This window comes from Hemibagrus wyckioides, linkage group LG04 (assembly GCF_019097595.1).
Source record: "Hemibagrus wyckioides isolate EC202008001 linkage group LG04, SWU_Hwy_1.0, whole genome shotgun sequence".
NCBI classification, from domain to species: Eukaryota; Metazoa; Chordata; class Actinopteri; order Siluriformes; family Bagridae; genus Hemibagrus; species Hemibagrus wyckioides.
This window is the reverse complement of record NC_080713.1, coordinates 15,980,540-15,998,902: the sequence shown is the minus strand read 5'-3', so window position 1 is coordinate 15,998,902 and position 18,363 is coordinate 15,980,540. Positions and strand designations below refer to the sequence as shown.

Here is an 18,363-nt window from a genome sequence, read left to right as displayed (position 1 = left end):
TACGTTCTTCACAAAAGGACATTACAATCTTTCATTAAAAATTAGATATTCTTATGTAAGCTAACCATTTAGTGTAGAATATGAACAGTTTCCCCTAACACTGTGCACTACACACCACTTTCTCACAGCTCTCTGGTTAATATTATTATAAGCCTATCAAAGTGCTGAGAAACTATGTATAAGTTAGAGCAACTACCAGTAAGGCCAGCCACAAGTGATGCAATCTGTTGATCTGGCAGGACCTTAAGTCCTTCAGCTGTTGGTGTATTTATTTCCCTGTTTTTCAGTCCATCTCAAACTCCTCCACCAACCCCTGGTTGTGGATAAGTCAAAACACAAAAAAAACAGAAAGAAAGAAAGTTTTAAATACCCATCAGGCACCCTGCTTTTACTAGAGCAAAATATAACCATGTGGAATCTTCTAGTCAAACATCAGGCTGATTTTAATATGAATTAAGGTCTCTACCCTCAGACAAATGACAAAGTCCCATGTATTTCATGTGCTTACATGCTATGTTTCACATACATACACGCTGTGTGTCATCTGTGCATTTGTTTTCATTTTTTTCAAATGACTAATTTATATTGACATTATTTTTACGAAGTAGATCATGTGGTGTTATTTCTCAAATGTGCATTCAGATGTCATTTTCTCATATGATTTGTTTATTTTCATGTCTGATCACAACGTTCACATGAGGTCAGGGTTTTACTTGTTTCAGACCCTTGTTATACTTGTTATACTTTGTATAGCACTTATATTTTCATATATATGAAATCTATCAGATTTTACCTGTGGACTGTATTCTAGCAATTTTTAGACATATTTAGAACAGTCTGAATGATTATGTATAGGATCAGATGCAATGTGGGTTCCTGTTTAAATGCAATCAATAATTTATGCCATCTGGACATAATAGACATTAAAGTGATGTGTGCCAGTTGCCTGTTGGAGTATGGGCCTGTGATTTCTTGGAATTTTGCAGTTCTCTGCAGGTCTTCATTAGTGCTAGATGTGTTTGCTAGGTGTATACAGTTGCAGAGGTGTTTTGTAGGAGGTATATGGGGCAGTGTAATTGCACAGGCTCGTGGCCTAACAGGCTTCATGAAGTTTTTTCCCCTCGGATTTGACGCATGCGCACAGAAGCCGTGTAGTGGAGAGACTTGTGAATGGGGTGGGGGAGTATTTCGGGTGTACAGTCATAAGTCGGACTCGGAGGAGCCAGGAAGTAACTGTGAGCCATGCCGCGCCACGGATAAAGTAAAAGCGAGCGCGCGCCTCGTCGTCAGCAGCCAGTGATCTCACACGTACACACACACACACACACACGGGGAGGGAGAATACTAGCCGACTACGAAATCGTGCCAAATGTATCGTAGTGACGGACACTGACCGCACAGGAGCTCGGGAACGATAGAAATTCCTGTCGCAAAATAACACAAATATTAAAGCAGCGCATCGACACACGCTTCATCCTCTGAAGAAGAAAAAGACGGAAGGAAACAGAAGCAGGATTTTAGCGGGGAGTTTCGAAGCGACTGTTTTCTCTTGCACTGTATAAGACACAAAATCGGCAAAATAGAGCACATAACGTTCAAGATGCCTCGGGTGGTCCCGGATCAGAGGAGCAAGTTTGAAAACGAGGAGTTCTTCAGGAAGCTGAGCCGCGAGTGCGAGGTAAACTTCACTGATACATTTCGTCAAAGTGGCGGAAACAAAGTTAACACTTCTCGCCCAAAAAGAAGTTCATGAAAGCGAGCCGTGTCGCACTTTTACTGTTCTCTCTTTAAACAAAGCTTGCTTTAAACCTGGACGTACTTTGCATCTTCTCCAGAATTGATCTGTCTTTATTGTTATCTGGCTTAGTCTCTGGTTTTGAATAAACTGGATTTGGTATGAAACCATACAGCTTTTCCGCATGATCATGAAAACTCGGCTAATTTACCTCAGCTCCTGTCACCTTGTTAAAGCGCATCACCTTTAGAGATGTACCGAACGTGGACGACTCTTTTCATGTTTATTAAACTCTATCCCATTTCAGGAGCTAAAATGAACACATGACACGGTTTTATTGTAGTTTGTATAGCCAAAGCTGCACATAATGTATTATTTTGAGAGATTTACGGGATCGCTCGGGACACTCGATCTGTACAAGTTTTTGAGGCTGGTGAAGAATTTGTGCTTTATTAATATAATGTTTTGGGGTTTTTTAAAAAAAATTTTATTGTCGTTGTCTATCGTCAGATTAAATACACCGGTTTCCGAGACCGACCCCACGAGGAGAGACAAGCCCGCTTTCAGAACGCCTGCCGGGACGGCCGCTCAGAAATAGTGAGTATTTTTTTCCTCTCATTTTTTTCTCTTTCACAAACCGCTTTTGCAGTTTTTCTTTATCAGAGGTTGCATTAAATCCAGTTTTTTTTGGTCTACTGTTAGCATCTTTCATAAATTCATCAACACGAGGCTAATAAACACCCGGAACTCCAAACACTTCCTCATTTTCTTTCAGAACTGTGAAAAGCAATTAGGCGACTTTTCAGTGTCTGGTTTATTTTTTAAAAAAAGGAAAAAGAAAAGCAATTTAGTTTCAGATTGAAAGGTAAGTTTAGTGGTTTTGGGTGTAAACACGAGCTATGAATAGGTTATGAAAAGGATTTGCCCGACAGCCACTAGATTCTCTCTGCACTTTATATTTTAATCATTCTGTAAAGGACTGTCTGGCCTTGATAACAAACACCTCCAGTCTGTGCATGTGAGCTGTTGTAGTGTGTTTGCTGGTGTTTAACACAATTGAATGGGATTTTTCAGTCCTAGGTGGTACAACAGTTGACAGTAATCACACACTTGGTAAAAAGATCACAACAAAGTATACATCCATTATTTTTTTATATATATATATATTCAGACATTTCAAATTAAGAACAGACTTTGCTGATACCAACTGCTAATATGTTTTAGTGCTTAAACTTAAGCAAAATGTTATACCAACATTATAACCATTTATATACTGTATTTATGACTGTATAAATATGCATAAATGACTTTATTTGATTTCTGTACTATTCAGGCTCTGACATGTTTGTATGTACTTATATTGTATGTACGATATCATTTTTAGATTATTTCTAATTCTGATAAAAGCATCATTATTATTATTACTGCGATTACTCCATTTTAGAGCCGCACATTTTAGATCTAAATATAAAAAAGCAGAATCCAAAATCTTGAGACATTAAGTGCGGACTCTTTTTTTTTAGTTGTCCGTACACTGACAGGATTATTCAATTACTGTGCCATGATTTTAAACTAGTGTATTAGTCCTGCCACTGTTAATGTAAGTGAAGGGCTGCATATAAAACAATTTATTGATTTTTCTAAACCCATTTCTCTTTGTTCGTCACAGTGTCCAACAGACATGTGCTCCTTTAGTCTTTCTTCCTTTCCATCTCATAGTCAGTCTTAAGATCCAGTGTGCTGCAGCCCAGCTCGCCATCAGTGAGAGCTGGTAAAATAGAATCAGATGTGCGTAACTCAATACTTCAAATAGGGAAAATGATGACTTGGGTTTTTCTCTCTCTTTCTTTTGCCCTCTCTCGCTTCTCCCCTCTTCCCCGGGCCCAGGCTCCAGGCTGTTTTCCTCCTCCTCCTCCTCCTCCTCCACTGCCTTTCTGATGTGCAAAAGAAATGGCGGGCTGCATAATTAATGCCTAGGCTGAGCTTTTCTGATCCTGTTTGTATTGATTTCCCTCTAAAAGGCTTTTGTGGCGACCGGCACCAATCTCTCGCTGCAGTTCTTCCCCGCCAACCTGCATGGTGAGCAGAGGCAGATGCCCAGCCGAGAGTATGTGGACTTCGAGAGAGAGACAGGAAAGGTAATCTCCTCTTTATCATTCTGTCTCTCAGTTCACTTGTGTTCAGATTAGCATTATTAGCACAAGCACATTATGATAAAGTAATACCAAAGCACTTCAAACATGCCATATATTTATATATTTCTATCATGTTATTGACATTTATCTAAATACATACATTATACGTTATACAGCCACAAAGCATAAACAGAACAAAACACACAGATTTCAGTGATTCTGTAGTGACTGTTGTTTTTAATCTCTGTTTATATCCACATTCTGTGGCATTGTACTTGTTGTCCTTTTCTGTCTCTTTATCGCTGGTTGATAACTCTTAACAGTCCCTATTTTAACAAATCTCTTGTTCTGATCATGCTCACTCATTTGTGCGACATAAACCCATCTCTGCTTTTACTTCTGTTTTTCGCTCCATTTTCATTTCCTGTAATGCTCTAATCTTTGCGGAGTTTGCTCAGTCTCATACACACATTCAACATTTTATTAAAGCTTTGCGACTCCCAGTACAGCGCTAACACAACATACATCAAACTTCTATTGGGGCTCTGGTTTTAAGTGCTCAGAGTCCTGGTAATGGTCTATAATGATTTCTTGTATACATTTTATGGATGAAACTCACTGTATTATATTTTACTTCACTGAAAAATGCATCCCTTGAGTGAAGCATGTCACCATTTTCCATTTTACACTTCAGACATGATATGATCATCTAAACTACTCCCACTATCCCCATTTCCTTTATATATTCAGAGAATTTGTAGTCTAGATAGAACTCTCCAAAACCCATAAAAATGTAAAATAAACTCATTCCTTAATGTATTTGTGTCTCTATTCCATGCTTTACGTTTATCCCAAACCTTTTTTTTTGCCACATCATCTTTTGCTCTTAATATTAGACTACACTACTGAATGTGACTTAATTTTTTATAAATTTTTATAAGTTGATATTTTTTTTGTCCTTGGCATGGCACAGTTTAACAAAGTGCACATGAGCATGTGGATGTGCGTGTACATGGTGCCCTTACCAAACCTATCCACCTACATATCTGTCTATCTGACTACCTACCTACCTACCTAACTATCTGTCTGTCTGTCTGTCTTTCTATCTATCTATTGATCTATTTTCTATTCACTAACTCTGTCTTCTTTATTATCCATCCTTCCCTATTATATGTGCTGTATGTACACATCTATAAGCTCCATTTCATTTCTGACACCAGAGCTAGAACCCACCCCCTCTTCCATTTTTTCAGACATCCTATAATTATAAAAACTATAATTTTGACAGTGAAAGAATGAAACACTATAGCAATTCTTTCTGGGTTTTTTCCTCAATCATCATCCCATAATGGTTATTGAGTTATTTTGCTGAATTATTTATAGTGGTACTTTTTTTCCAACATGTATTGTCCTGCTGTCACTAGAATCTTCTGCCATGAATACTGGTCCACATTAGCATATGCAGAATTAGCTGATACATAGAGCAGCAATTTGATATGTTTCCTGCATACTGGATGTCCTGTGAATCTGTTAAAGCAGACAGCGATCTCCTCCACATTGTTCCCATCAGTACAAAGGCTTGAGTCATTGGGAGATCAGTGAGTCATATCAGTGTCATATGAGCTCTGCTTTTTCTCTGATATCAACATTCTAATTTGTGCCCTTTAAAAACCTCACAAGTGTTATAAAACAAACCCATTTAGCTTGTTCTGCTGCTCGATCAACAATATTAATAAATGTCCTGTTGCACTGCCTATTAAATATTTTAATAGCAAAAAATATCAGCAAGAATGCTTCAGTTTCTGCAGAGAACCATTTGCCATAAACAGGGCATGTAGAACATATAGAGAAAGTTCTGGTCAATCCAGTTATACTTTCTCCTCTGTCTTTGGAATACAATTGTGCTTGTTTAAGACTTGTTAGTGGTACACTTATTGGCTTTTGTTTGTGTTTCTCTACTTCACGCTCGGCCAGTTAGTGGTGGTGTCGACTTTGCTGAAACCTCTCTTCACGGACAGTGGCTTGCTGAGATGTGCTCATTAAAAATGCATCTCAGAGAAATCGATGGACCTCTCGGCCCCAAGGCTGACGGACTAATCTTTGGCTGTTAATTATTTAAAAAGGCGTGACAGGTTGCACATATGTGTGTGTGTGTGAAGTGTGTGTGTGTAGTCCTGTGCTGACAAGGGGGCTGAGGATGTGTGGGTGTGAGTGCGCTTGAGTGCGCTTGTGAGGTCAAGCCTGATGGTAACCCAATCTCTTTGCCCGTCACCTCCAGCAGCACACAAAGCCAGTACGACTTTAATGAACCTCACACCGGCTGCTCCTAAAACGCCCACACAGATCTCACAATTAGATTAGCATTAAATCTTGAATTAAATACATGCTGAAAAAAGTTGTAGTGTTTTTTTCCTAACATTTTTTTTATCTTGTGCTATGTGTCTTGTCTCAAAGGAAATTTTGACCATTTCATTTAAAGGACTTGAATAATTGTTAAGCTCAACAGATTTTTTTTTTTTTAGCAAAAAAACCCACTATGATACTTTCAAAATGAACTTAACAGAAAACCACAAAGTAAAAAATATACATCCTTTCTATCTGGTCATTGGACACAAATGAACACAAGTAATGCATTGATGTGTTGCCTATAATAAAAGTCATCCTTTAAGATGTAGGGGCTGAGGTGGTGAAGATAATGGCCAAAATTATGGGGCTTGACAGGTTTATAACCCAGAATCAAGTTTTAGAGCATGCATTTCCTTTCCTCTTTGTTTAAAAGGAAACTCTTTGAGAGACCCCGTGCTGATAAACCGTCTCTTTTTTCTCCCTTTTTTCTGTTTTTCCCTTTCTTACACTTTCTGCTCATCTGCTTTCTCTTACCATACATACATATGTTCACACAGTGTATATGACACACTAAATTCCCAGTAGAGCCCTGCTGTCAGACCAGAGGAGTTCATGCGTACTTTCCAACCTCTGCTCCTAATTAAACTGATTGTTAACCTTTTGCACAAACATGTCCCTCCCTCTGCACTAAAGTTTTAATGGACTACAACAAAAAAGCCCCAAATAAATAGCACCTTAGCTGAAAAGTACAGAAATGTACAGTATATCTAAACACATTAAAGTCTCTGAGTCAACACTGAGTTTTTAATCCAAGGGAATGTTCATCTTTAATCTTAACTCAGTCATCATCTTCATATTTCTTGCTTTCGCCGGATGTCGTGTTCATTGCCGGACCACCACTGTATAAAAAAAAACTCAGATAAACTCTTGATTTATAAAAGTATAAAAAGTACTACACAGCAAGGAACACCAAAAATAAACTAGTTATATTCCTCTGACTTGCAGACATGTGAAGATAGTAGAGTACACAATGAAGCACTTTAAAAACAACTAGTCTGATTTCACACATGCAGCTTTTAGTTCAGTTTGAACTGAGCCCTGGTGTCGTTCTGCCCTTGGTCTCAGGTGCGTTTTCAAGCGGTTGATTGTCATGAGTAAGTGAGTTTATCCTGAATTCCCCCCAACTGCTGCAAGTGAACCGAACAGGCTGTGCATTATGGGTGGTGGGTAGCATTTTTTTGTAGATGTGAGCTGCTAATCGGACCTGCGAGGCACAAACTAAGCCAAAGGACAACACTATAGTTCTGCAGAAATGCAATGTGTTAAGATTATTTGGACCAACAGAAAAAGAAGAGAAAATAAATGTTAGACTCAACACATGAAAAGTTTTAAATTAGTTATTTATATAACTACATAGCAATTTATTTTGCACTGACTCTGTGTTCTTCATGCTTGTGTGATTTCTAGAGTTTTGTTTACCTTTGTCCGTCACTATATTTATAACCAGTGAATGAAAGAGTTTTACGTAATACATTTTCAGCCCCTACAAGCCTCTCAGCCTCTTTTTGATTCTTTTCATTATGTGCCGTGTGAAACCAAACCAAAGAGCAAACAGACTAAACGTATAAATTTTGCTTTTTTATGGATTTAGCAAACAGAATCAGAGATGTGAGGCACTTTAAAATTGTGTAAATGCTATTCCTTTTTTTTTTTGGTTCATGCAAATGCTCAGGTTCAAATTGTTTATCATTATTTGTTGACTCTGTGTATTTCTACTGTAGGTGCCAGGGTGTGTTGCTTTTGTCAGATGACTTGGTGACACTGAGTAGCTGAGCCTGTATAATTACACAACATGGTTTACTTTACAACAACAGGAGAGATGTATATGTATATATATATATATATATATATATATATATATATATATGAAGGCATAGTGAATGGCATGAATGGCATAGTCCTAACAAGTGTTTTTCAAATTCACACAGACTTCCAAACTGTCTTGTACTTTCTGAGCTCTTTGGACTTTCAGGAGGGAATAAGCCGAGTAAGCTATAATGGCCTTCATCTGTAAACCCCCTCTCCCCTTACCGCTGTGTTCCTCTCCTCCGTCTTCTTAAACACAGGCGTTGCCAGCAGAAGCGGAGCAGGGCCAGTTTAAACTTGGCCCATGGCGGGGGGACAGTAGTATTATTTGAGAGCCCCCGCAGCACAGCTTAAGTACAGGCTCCCAGTGTCACTGCACGCTAATGGGAACCAGCTGTGGGGGAGGTTAATTTTAGCGGTAGCTAGCACAACCTTGGGAGGAGATGTTAACCCTGTCCCAGCCAAAAGGCTTTGCGCTCAAAGCTCTCTACTCCCCAACAGTTAGTTCCTTATTCCCACACACAGTGCTTCTAATGAGGGATGTGGAGCGAGGCAGGAGAATATTATGGGCCCTCTGAACTTTCATACACTGGGTGGGCGCAGTAGAATTCACGTCTCCTTAATTTACAGTAGTGCTATTTTAAACAAGACCGTTATAAAGTATTTTTGAATATAGCATAGAAGCAGATGTAAAGTTTTTTTTTTTTTTAAAAAAGCGTTATTTGCACCTTAAATCAAACAGAAAACAGACCTGTACTAAATATATATATAATATATATAATATAACATAAAACTTTTTCAGTTTTTAAAGGAACCCTGACAGCTATTCTGAAATTAGAAATGCATGTATAATAATTGTAATGAAGTGGTCCTGTGATTATGAATGTAAGTGACAAAAATTGCTACCTTCCAGTACAATGCAGGCAGAAGTGACATATACATTTTGGCCAGCTTTATGAATTTGTGTGATTTATCACTTCACCTAATACACATTGAAAAGGCCCTGAAGCTTTAATTCTTTCAGTTTTATTAACGTACTGCATATTTCTCTAGAATTACATTAAATGCAATATTTGTAGAACTGTATTAATATGATGTTTGCAAATTTCATTCTGCGACATTCAGAAATTCAGTCTCACTGTTCTGTACATAAAATCACATTTCCCACCTGAAAATGGCTTGGCCTTCATTTAATTTTTTTTGGTCTAGTTATCCAGGTTGTTTGCATAAATGGGAATTGCATTTTATAAGCATCTTGAATGCATAAATACCTTTAATAAGTAATACATTTCCTATGTAGAAATACCGCTGGACATTTAGAGCAATTACATATAGAGTTTAAAAATTAAGCTTTTGGCCTGTATTCATGGGCCAGAATGTGAAAATGGAGACTGTGTATGTTTGTCCTGCTCAGAAGGACTCACCTGTCGAACTACCAGCACTAGCAATAATTGGCTTCACTTAGGCCTTGCAGTATCTCACCTTTTCCTGCTAGAGACATGCTCAAAGCACAAAGAGGTAGACGTAGTAAGAGCTAGATATGTGATCCACTCTTCCATATAGCCACTTAAAAACCTGGCCTCATTGAAATGTGATCTCTTTGGAGATGCCGGATCTTTGCTTCAGCTGGGAGGCTTTGAGCGACCTGATGCTTGGCCCCTTCTTCTCATCTCCTCTTTCTCTTTGCATTGGTGTGTGGTTTGCTCTTTTTTTTTTTTTCGCTCATGCAAAGCAGAAATTGGGTCCGTCTGCCTGGGCCACGCCAACAGTCTGAGGTTTTTGCAGGAGGAAAAGCAGCTTTGAGGCCATAAAATAATATGCTTTTAGCTGCTAACATTTACAGCTGTATCTAGAGCCCCTCCACCCTGTATCTAGTCAATACTTAATCATGACTGAGTTAAGTCAATTTAATAAAGTGTTAGAAACCTAAGTCTAAGGTCCGTAAGCTAGTCAAGCTGTTTCTACAGCTTCTTTTGAGTGAAGTCTGACAGACACACTGATTAATTCTTCAGAATAGTCACAGTGACATCAGTTTGATTGTAAGCTTTTTTTCATGGAGGTCTTGATGGTGCTTTAGAATGCGTGAGATTGTAGATGGCATTATAAAATGTGTGTGTGTGTGTGTGTGTGTGAGAGAGAGAGAGAGAGAGAGAGAGAGAGAGAGAGAGAGAGAATATTATGACCTAGATTGTGCAGGCCATGTCTCCGAGCCACATTGGGGCGTGGCATTTTTCTCTCTTATACTCTATAAATCTTTGCCATGGCTGCGTGCATAAGAATGTTTGCTCGGGGGCAGATAGTGCCGGGACGAGTCCGCCTAAATGACTCCATTATGAAAGGGGCTGTAGTCTGAGGCTCACCACAGGAATTGGAGTTTTAATAGTTTTGTGTTAAAGCTCATTCCCAAGCCGTGTGTGTCTGCGTCCGTCAGCATTTGTTTGTGCGTGGGTTTGTGTTGGCGCATTTGTCTGTACGTGCTTGTGTCTACTTTCCATACATTATCGTACTTTTGCATGCATCTCCGGCACTTTTCCCCCCTCCACTTACTAAGCATATCTCCATATTCATGACTGCTACAGAACATGCTGAGGAGCCTTGTGGCGCCAGTTTGACAGTTAAGCCCAAGACAGAGCACGTGAACGGGGAGTAAGAGACCGTACAATAGAAAATAGTATAATCCTGGCTAGGTAAGACACTGGTTTGGCATTATGTGGTCCATTGTGTTCTGATTTAGGATCATATCAGTAGATATCATGTGCGATATCAGGGGTCAGTGTATTTAATGTAGGATGTAATGAGCTTCAATGTAAACACCAAGACAACTGCTGCATCCTACATTATGGATTACAGAAATATTATTACATATTGAACATTTTAACAATGATATTATTACAGAAATTTAAGAAGTGATAGCTCCTTATTACAGATATGGTGTGCAGTATTGTGACAATATATGTAATGTATATAGTATATACTAATAATAAGTTTTATACAGTATATAACTTCTGGCTTTTAAATGTGATGTTATTTTGTATAAAATGACATTTGTCATTTTAGTTTCTATACAATAGGTTCATTTATTTTAGTTTTTAAAGAGTTTTTATACAAAAAAAGAAACATGCACAAGGAAAACCATAACAAAAGGTCACACAATTATCGTGAAACAAACATTTAAAATTGGAGCGTTGTTCATGGGGCCAGACACAGTGATGGATGACAGTTTCCATAGAAACACTGCGTGGTGGCGCATTTCCGGCTCACGCAAACGGAAGCCACACTCCCCTTAGACAACTTGTCAGTGACATCATCAAAGCGAGCCAGCTAATTGATTCCTGCTGCCTCCATCTCAGTGATGTTGAATTGAACTACAGCCCTCCACTCCCCCACTCTGCTGTCTGCCTTTTTTTGGGATATTTGTGGAGAAATGATTCCTCTGTATATATTAGTGTGTTTGTGTTCACATCTAGATTTGCTTCTAAGATTTGCTTGTGTTGTTAAGACACCACTGGACTATGGAAAAAAAGATAGATAGATATAAAAAGACAGAGAGAGAGAAGAGAGCAGGAAAACGACATTGGGTCTGTTGTTTTCGTGCCTTTTCCCATTGGGTTTCAATTATAGTGTGCTGCTCAAGTTTCCCCATCCTGTCTGTCAGCCTTCCAGTCACACCACTCCGATCAATGACCTCTCCCATGCACCAACTGAGATGCAGAAAAAAACCCACATCATCTCTCATCTCTGCTAATTTAGTCCAAACCTTCTTAAGCTTCAATCGTCACCATTTTCTTAATTACAGTGCTGCTCTTCCTTTGCTTTGTTGTTCATTTAGTAATAAGTGTTTAGTAACATGATACAGTTGAGCATGCACAAGAAAAATGGCACAACTTATCTCCGTCTCATCTCTCTCTCTCTCTCTCTCTCTCTCTCTCTCTCTCTCTCTCTTTCTCTCTCTCTCTCTCTCTCTCTCTCTCTTAATTGGATTTCAAAACAAATCTGAATGATTTTTCTTCAAGTGTTTTTGTTCACTCTGCAGTATTTACTTTGTGCTTTTATCTGTTGCCATTAGTAGCTTCTTGACTTACCCTAGACACTACTAACAGCAATCAAGCAGTGTCTGGGGAAAATTATATGCAGGAGATAATTCTTACTTCCTCAGTACCATGAAGAAATTTGCAATATGGATGGTGGTTATGAATGGGGGTCGAGCATTATGATGATACCATATTTAAATAGTGATATATTATGGCACAGTACACTTTTCTAAGGTATGAGGATAATAGCAGTTTAAAAAAGACATTTTTAGACAGTTTTAGCATTTTTTGATATTTACATTTCATATGAATTTCATATGATACTAATGTACTAATGTACCATTGTCTAATTGTATAGCATTGCTCGTGTATTTTTTAATATTATAATCATCACTTTGATGCTTTGTGTCATGCAAATACAGATTCCTATATATATATTCCTAGATCCTATATATATATATATATATATATATATATATATATATATATATATATATATATATATATATATATATATATATATAGGATATATATACATATACATACATATACATATATATATGTTTTGTTTTTGTTTTTTGTTTATTCCAGTTTTTTTAACAAGCCTGTTGTGGGCCTTTGTATGTTTATTATACTTCAGTATTATGTAAAATATTATTTCTATGCCTTAGTGTTCCTGCAGCCCTCATGCGCAGTCATACAGACACATTATTGTTATTGGAGTGTGGTAGGGAGCAGCATGCTATAAAGCTCCTGCTCTGTTATTGTTAGAGCACGCTTCATCTTCTCTCGCTGCTGAACTTGGAGGTCTGTTCAGGAGCACAGTGCTGCTGTTATGCTTGGACCAGAAAAATGGAGAGAGAGAGAGAGAGTGTGAGTTTTCCCTTTTTTGGCTAAATTGCCAAGTGTGCTTTTTTCTTGATGATGCTGCAGACTGATCTGTTTTGCTTTACTGCTTGTCTCTTGCCATTTAAAAGGTTTCCTTTCCTCTGACTGTGCCTGGCTTGCTTGCAGTGCAAATGTAATTGGGCCCTGAACTTGTCACAGAAAAGGGAAACCCAATTTATTGGACAAATCTTAGAATTTATAGCAAACTAAAAATTCTGATATTGCTGGTAGGGACCAGTTAATATTATAGTACTGGCTCCCCTACTTGCAATATCTGCCATGTAACCAGTTTTAGGCCCAGTGTCCCTTATTAAGTAAGTACACAATGCTGAGAGAGCAACTAAGGAGGGAAACTAAGCAAGTAAAAATTGTGGAAGACTTTTGTCTTTTTTGCATTCTTATCTGATTTAATATCACTATTTTCATTATCATCAATTATATTATTGATAACAACTTTGGGGAAAAGTATTTGGTCCATACCTTTTTGCTTTACTGACAGTGTGTGTTCGAGCTGGCATGGAGCCTGCAAAAACCTTCTGATCAAATCCATCTGTGTGTCATCTGAACACAGCGAGAGATAACATCTTTTTTTTTGTACAAAGCGGGTAACATGGTCAATAAGCACACATTTGCTTGCATTTAAATAGGGACTTAGAAATAGTGCACAATGTTGAATATTATATATTCACTACCTTCATTAGTTATAATGAAACAAATTAACACGTAATTCACTTTAAATACATTTTTCAGTTAAGCACAATCCAAAATGACTACTGAAAAGAACCACTCTCAGATCTAAACACCAGACGTCTTACAACAAACATTACTTTTGACTAAGTCTATATCTATTTTCTTTAAAAAGTAATCATGAAATCAAAATAAAAGCAGAGTAAACAATGCACAGATGCTAAATCTTATTGGTTTGGGAGTGCCATGTGTGCTGCAAATGGTGCTGTTGATTATTGTTCAGGTGTCAGGATGCAGGTGAGAAATATAGCAACTCCGTGCTGCTTACGTTCCTGATTCCAGGAAATAGACCACTGCGGGCACTTGGCTTAGCCACCGGTCATCCACCTTTCTGCCATTATTTTCTCTTCTGATACATTGCTTTAGGAGACATGATCTTCCATACTGTAGCAACTGAGTGAATGTAGGTCACCATTTACAGAGGTGCAGAAATCAGCGGCTCCGCCTCCAGCAGCCATAACAAGCAGATTACATGTCACAGCTATGTGGTTTTTGTTCATAGTTGTCTGGTCACTTGCTTAATTCCTGAAAGCTGCTGATATTGCATTCACCAGAGCTTTTTCTTCTCTATACAGCAAAAATTGAAAGCACTACAAGCAGTCATCTCACAGTCAAATACTACATGCTGTCAATAAGCATGAACATCCAGACCCAAGTAACATCTTTCACATGGATGTGAGCAGAGAACACAATAGCCATAGCTGAAATGTTAGCCAAGCTGTGTTTTTCTCAAAGCTCGAAATATGATATGCTACGTCAGAGCCATTTTCCAGAGAGTATAAGGACTATGGGTACATGTAGTAGTTACTCTCTCGTCACTGATTCATATATTCGCTCATTTTCCTCAGCTCATTTTAATGCACTTAGATAAATATCATGTTTATATATATATTAAATGATGTTAACTACCACGTTTTAGCCTAGTTAGTTGAGGTCATAAGTTTACAAATGCCTTGCAGAATCAAAAAGTAAAAATGATCATAAAAATGGCATTTAATACCATCTCATATGCTTGAAAAGGAGCTTTCACAAGCTAGTGAGATAAATTCCTTTGCATGTGACACCTCCAATGTTCTTTATGACTCGAGATTTAATTAACAAGGCTAAAACAAGGTAGCTAATATCATTTAATATGTATTCTTGGTATAGTACACTGGAGTTGCTATACTGACAAAATGGCAACAAGTCTATGTATGTATATGTATAACATTATGTACTGATCACATGTTGCATGTGAAGCTATAATAATATTATTTAAAAACAGCCAAGTTTTTCATTTTGCTCAACATGCTATTAGCAGAGCAACACCACAGTTTGTTCTCCAATTTTCTGTATTTTTTCCCCCAGTTTGGTTACCTGTCTGTTCACATGCATCATCCAGCTCTCTCCTAGCATATAATAACTAACACCCAGAGATGATGCTAGCAAACACATGCTACCTCTGAGACACATGAAGCCAAGACAGCATAATACACTCAGAGAAAAGCACTAAATGCCCTCTTCTGCATATGACAGACAGGGCAGAGAGTATGCCAGCCCTCTCACCTCAAGCGTTCAGCCATTTTTGCTCTCCTGGCTCCAGGCAGCGGGTAGCACTGTCAGAATGCTTGTGAACTTGTGAACTAACAATAGGGCAAATGCTTTTTGTTGTGCTAAAGGTTTGGATACATCTAACCATTGTTTCCACATCCCTGTAAAAATAAAAAAATAATAAAAAAATATTAGTAAATCCCTCTGTACAATATACTAAGAAACTTTTAAAATGGTTGCTACTGCCGGTCAGAATACATCCTTAGTTATTGGAGTTATTGGACTTTAACAGGCAGCACATGAGAGTCGTGTGTCTCACTTGTTGAAAAAACCAACCACTATATAAGCGGCCTAGTCTATAAGCGGCCTAATCTATCTATCTGTAAAATTGAATATTCAGTTCTCTAATATTTCATTTCATCGCTGTCATGAGGCAAAAGGGGACATAACAAACATATAAAAATCCTGAAACATTCCATTTTCCCCCCAAGTGTTTTGCTGATAATATTGTTATGAAATTAAAATGGTGTTGAATTACAACATAAAATAAAAACATGACTTCTCTAATGCTTTTGTACCATTTATATAGATTTCTATTTGTCTTACTATATTTCTTACTGTATTTTAATATGTATATGTATTTTATATACGTATATATTTTAATATTTTGTGATTAATATCTATATGATTGTGTATATGTTGTACAACACTTCACTGGTTTTGGGGACAGTTTAATGTGAACTCCTTGTTCTGGTCTCTGAGCTTTCGTCAGCCAGAGCAGTGTGTCACATGCTGGAGTCACTAATGCTGTGTTCACATGAGCAATTGACAGTACCTTGTGATATTCACACCAATTTCTGTTTTCTCAGTTTTATCTAAATGTTTGGCTGTGTTTAACATCTTATTGTCCCTCAAATGATCCACTCTCATGACTCATTTAACAGTGCTCGACTTAGATTCAGATGAATTATGCATTAGTCTCCATACAGCTAGTGGGAGCACATGGTTAAGCTTCTCTTCTCCACCATAGCCTCTCTCTCTCTCTCTCTCTCTCTCCTGCCACCAGCACTCTGCATTCCAAGTGTTGTGTCTTATCATGAAAAGGAGCATCTTCCAAACAATTGTTCAGTGTTTGCTGTTCTGTTTTTTTTATTTAGTTAGATTCAATGGAGTAGTTTTATTTAGTTAAATTAGTGTGACAGGCAGATGAGTTTGCTCTATGACCTTGGCTGTTTCTTGGATTAGAAAGTAATTAAGGTGCCTCCTTGTGCTGTCATTAGCCAAAGCTTTTAGTTTGCAATGTACTTGTCTTAATTGCCCTCTTAGAAAGTCTTTGTAAACATCATCATTTCTTAATAGGGAAAACAGTCATTTTTTTTGACTGTGTGACAAAAGTGAAGATTTGTCCTACTGCACTGGGAGTGTTTAGTAGTTTAGCAGGCAGGTTTCCCTCAGGACAAATCATTTCATCTCTTTTTCTCTGAAAGAAACACATCTGTTTAGTCGGGCCATTGAGTCACTTTACAATGTCCTCCAGTTTTTTGTGGTGGTCTAACATGTGGAGCTGCTTATTGTGTGTGTGTGTGTGTGTGTGTGAGGGCTGGCTGGAGGGTTTTGTGCCTGAGGGCATGAGGTGTAATTATAGGTTTGGGACAAGAAAGGGCTGGACCTGCCTAATGTCCCTCTGATTTGTGTGTGTGTGTGTGTGTGACAGGTGGCAGGGGCAGGGGCATTTAAGGCTTATTGGGCGCTACATCTCTGTGTGTGTGTGTGTGTGTGTATGATAGTGCTGTGTTCTTTGAATACAAATGATTGTTGGGTCATTTGGATGTGTGTAAATGGGTGTGTGTGTGGGTGTGTGCATGTGTGTGTGTTTAACAATAGTGCAAACGTTAATATTCTGCCATTCTCTGATTACACAGAGCTTCATGCTCTATCTGTTTAACACTACTTTGCCTAGGCGTGCTCTGCACCTGCACCTGGCCGCACCTGTTTTTGTGAGGGTGTGGGTGTGTGTGCATGTGTGTGAGGGTGTGTATTTGTGTGCTTGTGGGTGTGGAGGGGTCTGTGTGTGTGTGTGGGAGAGAGAGAGGAAGAGAGAGAGACTGTGTAGTTCCATTCATATGTAAAGAATTAGTTTAATTCACATTCCCAGGCCTGCTTTCAGACTGTTTTTGCTTTGTGTCAGTTGCTTAAAATAAAACAAGCAAGAGTAAGAGAAAGAATCAAAGAGAAAGAGAGCTGGGGACAAAATAAGACTGCTGTAAGTCATAGCTTTCAAACCATAATAGCATTTTGCCAGCAGGGCAGTTGTATCACCGCTCAGTGCTGCACAGTGTCATGATTTCTGTGCCACATGAAGCGTGATGAAGTACCTGTGCTGAATTTGGGTGCCCGGTTCCCTGCAAGGTGAGCTGAGACATAGAGGTAAAGCTAAAAATAGACACTGATTAATCAAAAACATTCAAACAGATGTTGTGATGAACAACTCTGGCTGAATTCACATTTCCACCAGCATACAAATCATCTGAAGCCTAGTATTTATTGTCTGACAGAGTCCCTTTTTTCCCGGCAGATTTAACATCCGCATCCAATTTTAAACAGCAATTTCAGATTTCAGATTAGTTTTTACTATGTTTTTTTTTTTTGTAAGCATGAAACTAGTCATGTTTTCTTACTGCTTTCCTATTTTCGATCCAAATAAAATCCGCCATGTTCTAAGGCAAATGCTCTAGACCAAATACAAAAGACTTCCTATTCATTATGTTTGCTCTCTATGTAGAATATAAGATGGAGCTGAGCAATCAACTAAACTCCTTCACATATAATGTAGAAAGACGTTCATGTAGAAAGTTTCTTTCTTTCTTTCTTTCTTTCTTTCTTTCTTTCTTTCTGTTTGTCAGTGTCATCTACTGTATGTTCACTAGAGATTAAAGTCCTGCTGCTTGTGTTTGGGTGTTTGTTCTGCTGGTGACAATCAAACTCGCTGTTCCTCACTCACTGGAGATACGCAGCATATCAACATCAATTGATGCCCAGGTTTATTTCAAGAACTCCCGATAGTTGGAGAAATCACACAGACACA

The 18,363-nt window shown here is 38.2% G+C and overlaps 1 protein-coding gene across 2 annotated transcripts in view; it reads left to right on the top strand.

Annotated features, from left to right (window-relative positions):
- The first annotated feature begins 1,203 nt into the window (after positions 1-1,203).
- cbfb (core-binding factor subunit beta) overlaps positions 1,204-18,363 on the top strand; it is a 40,178-nt gene continuing 23,018 nt past the window's right edge. Inside the window, exons 1-3 of one of the 2 annotated variants that reach the window (XM_058387981.1) lie at positions 1,204-1,678; positions 2,246-2,332; positions 3,757-3,873. In XM_058387981.1, the coding sequence (XP_058243964.1) occupies positions 1,601-1,678; positions 2,246-2,332; positions 3,757-3,873 (282 nt within the window). In that variant the 5' untranslated portion in view covers positions 1,204-1,600. The remainder of the gene's footprint in view (positions 1,679-2,245; positions 2,333-3,756; positions 3,874-18,363) is intronic. The other variant, XM_058387980.1, reaches the window with a different exon arrangement.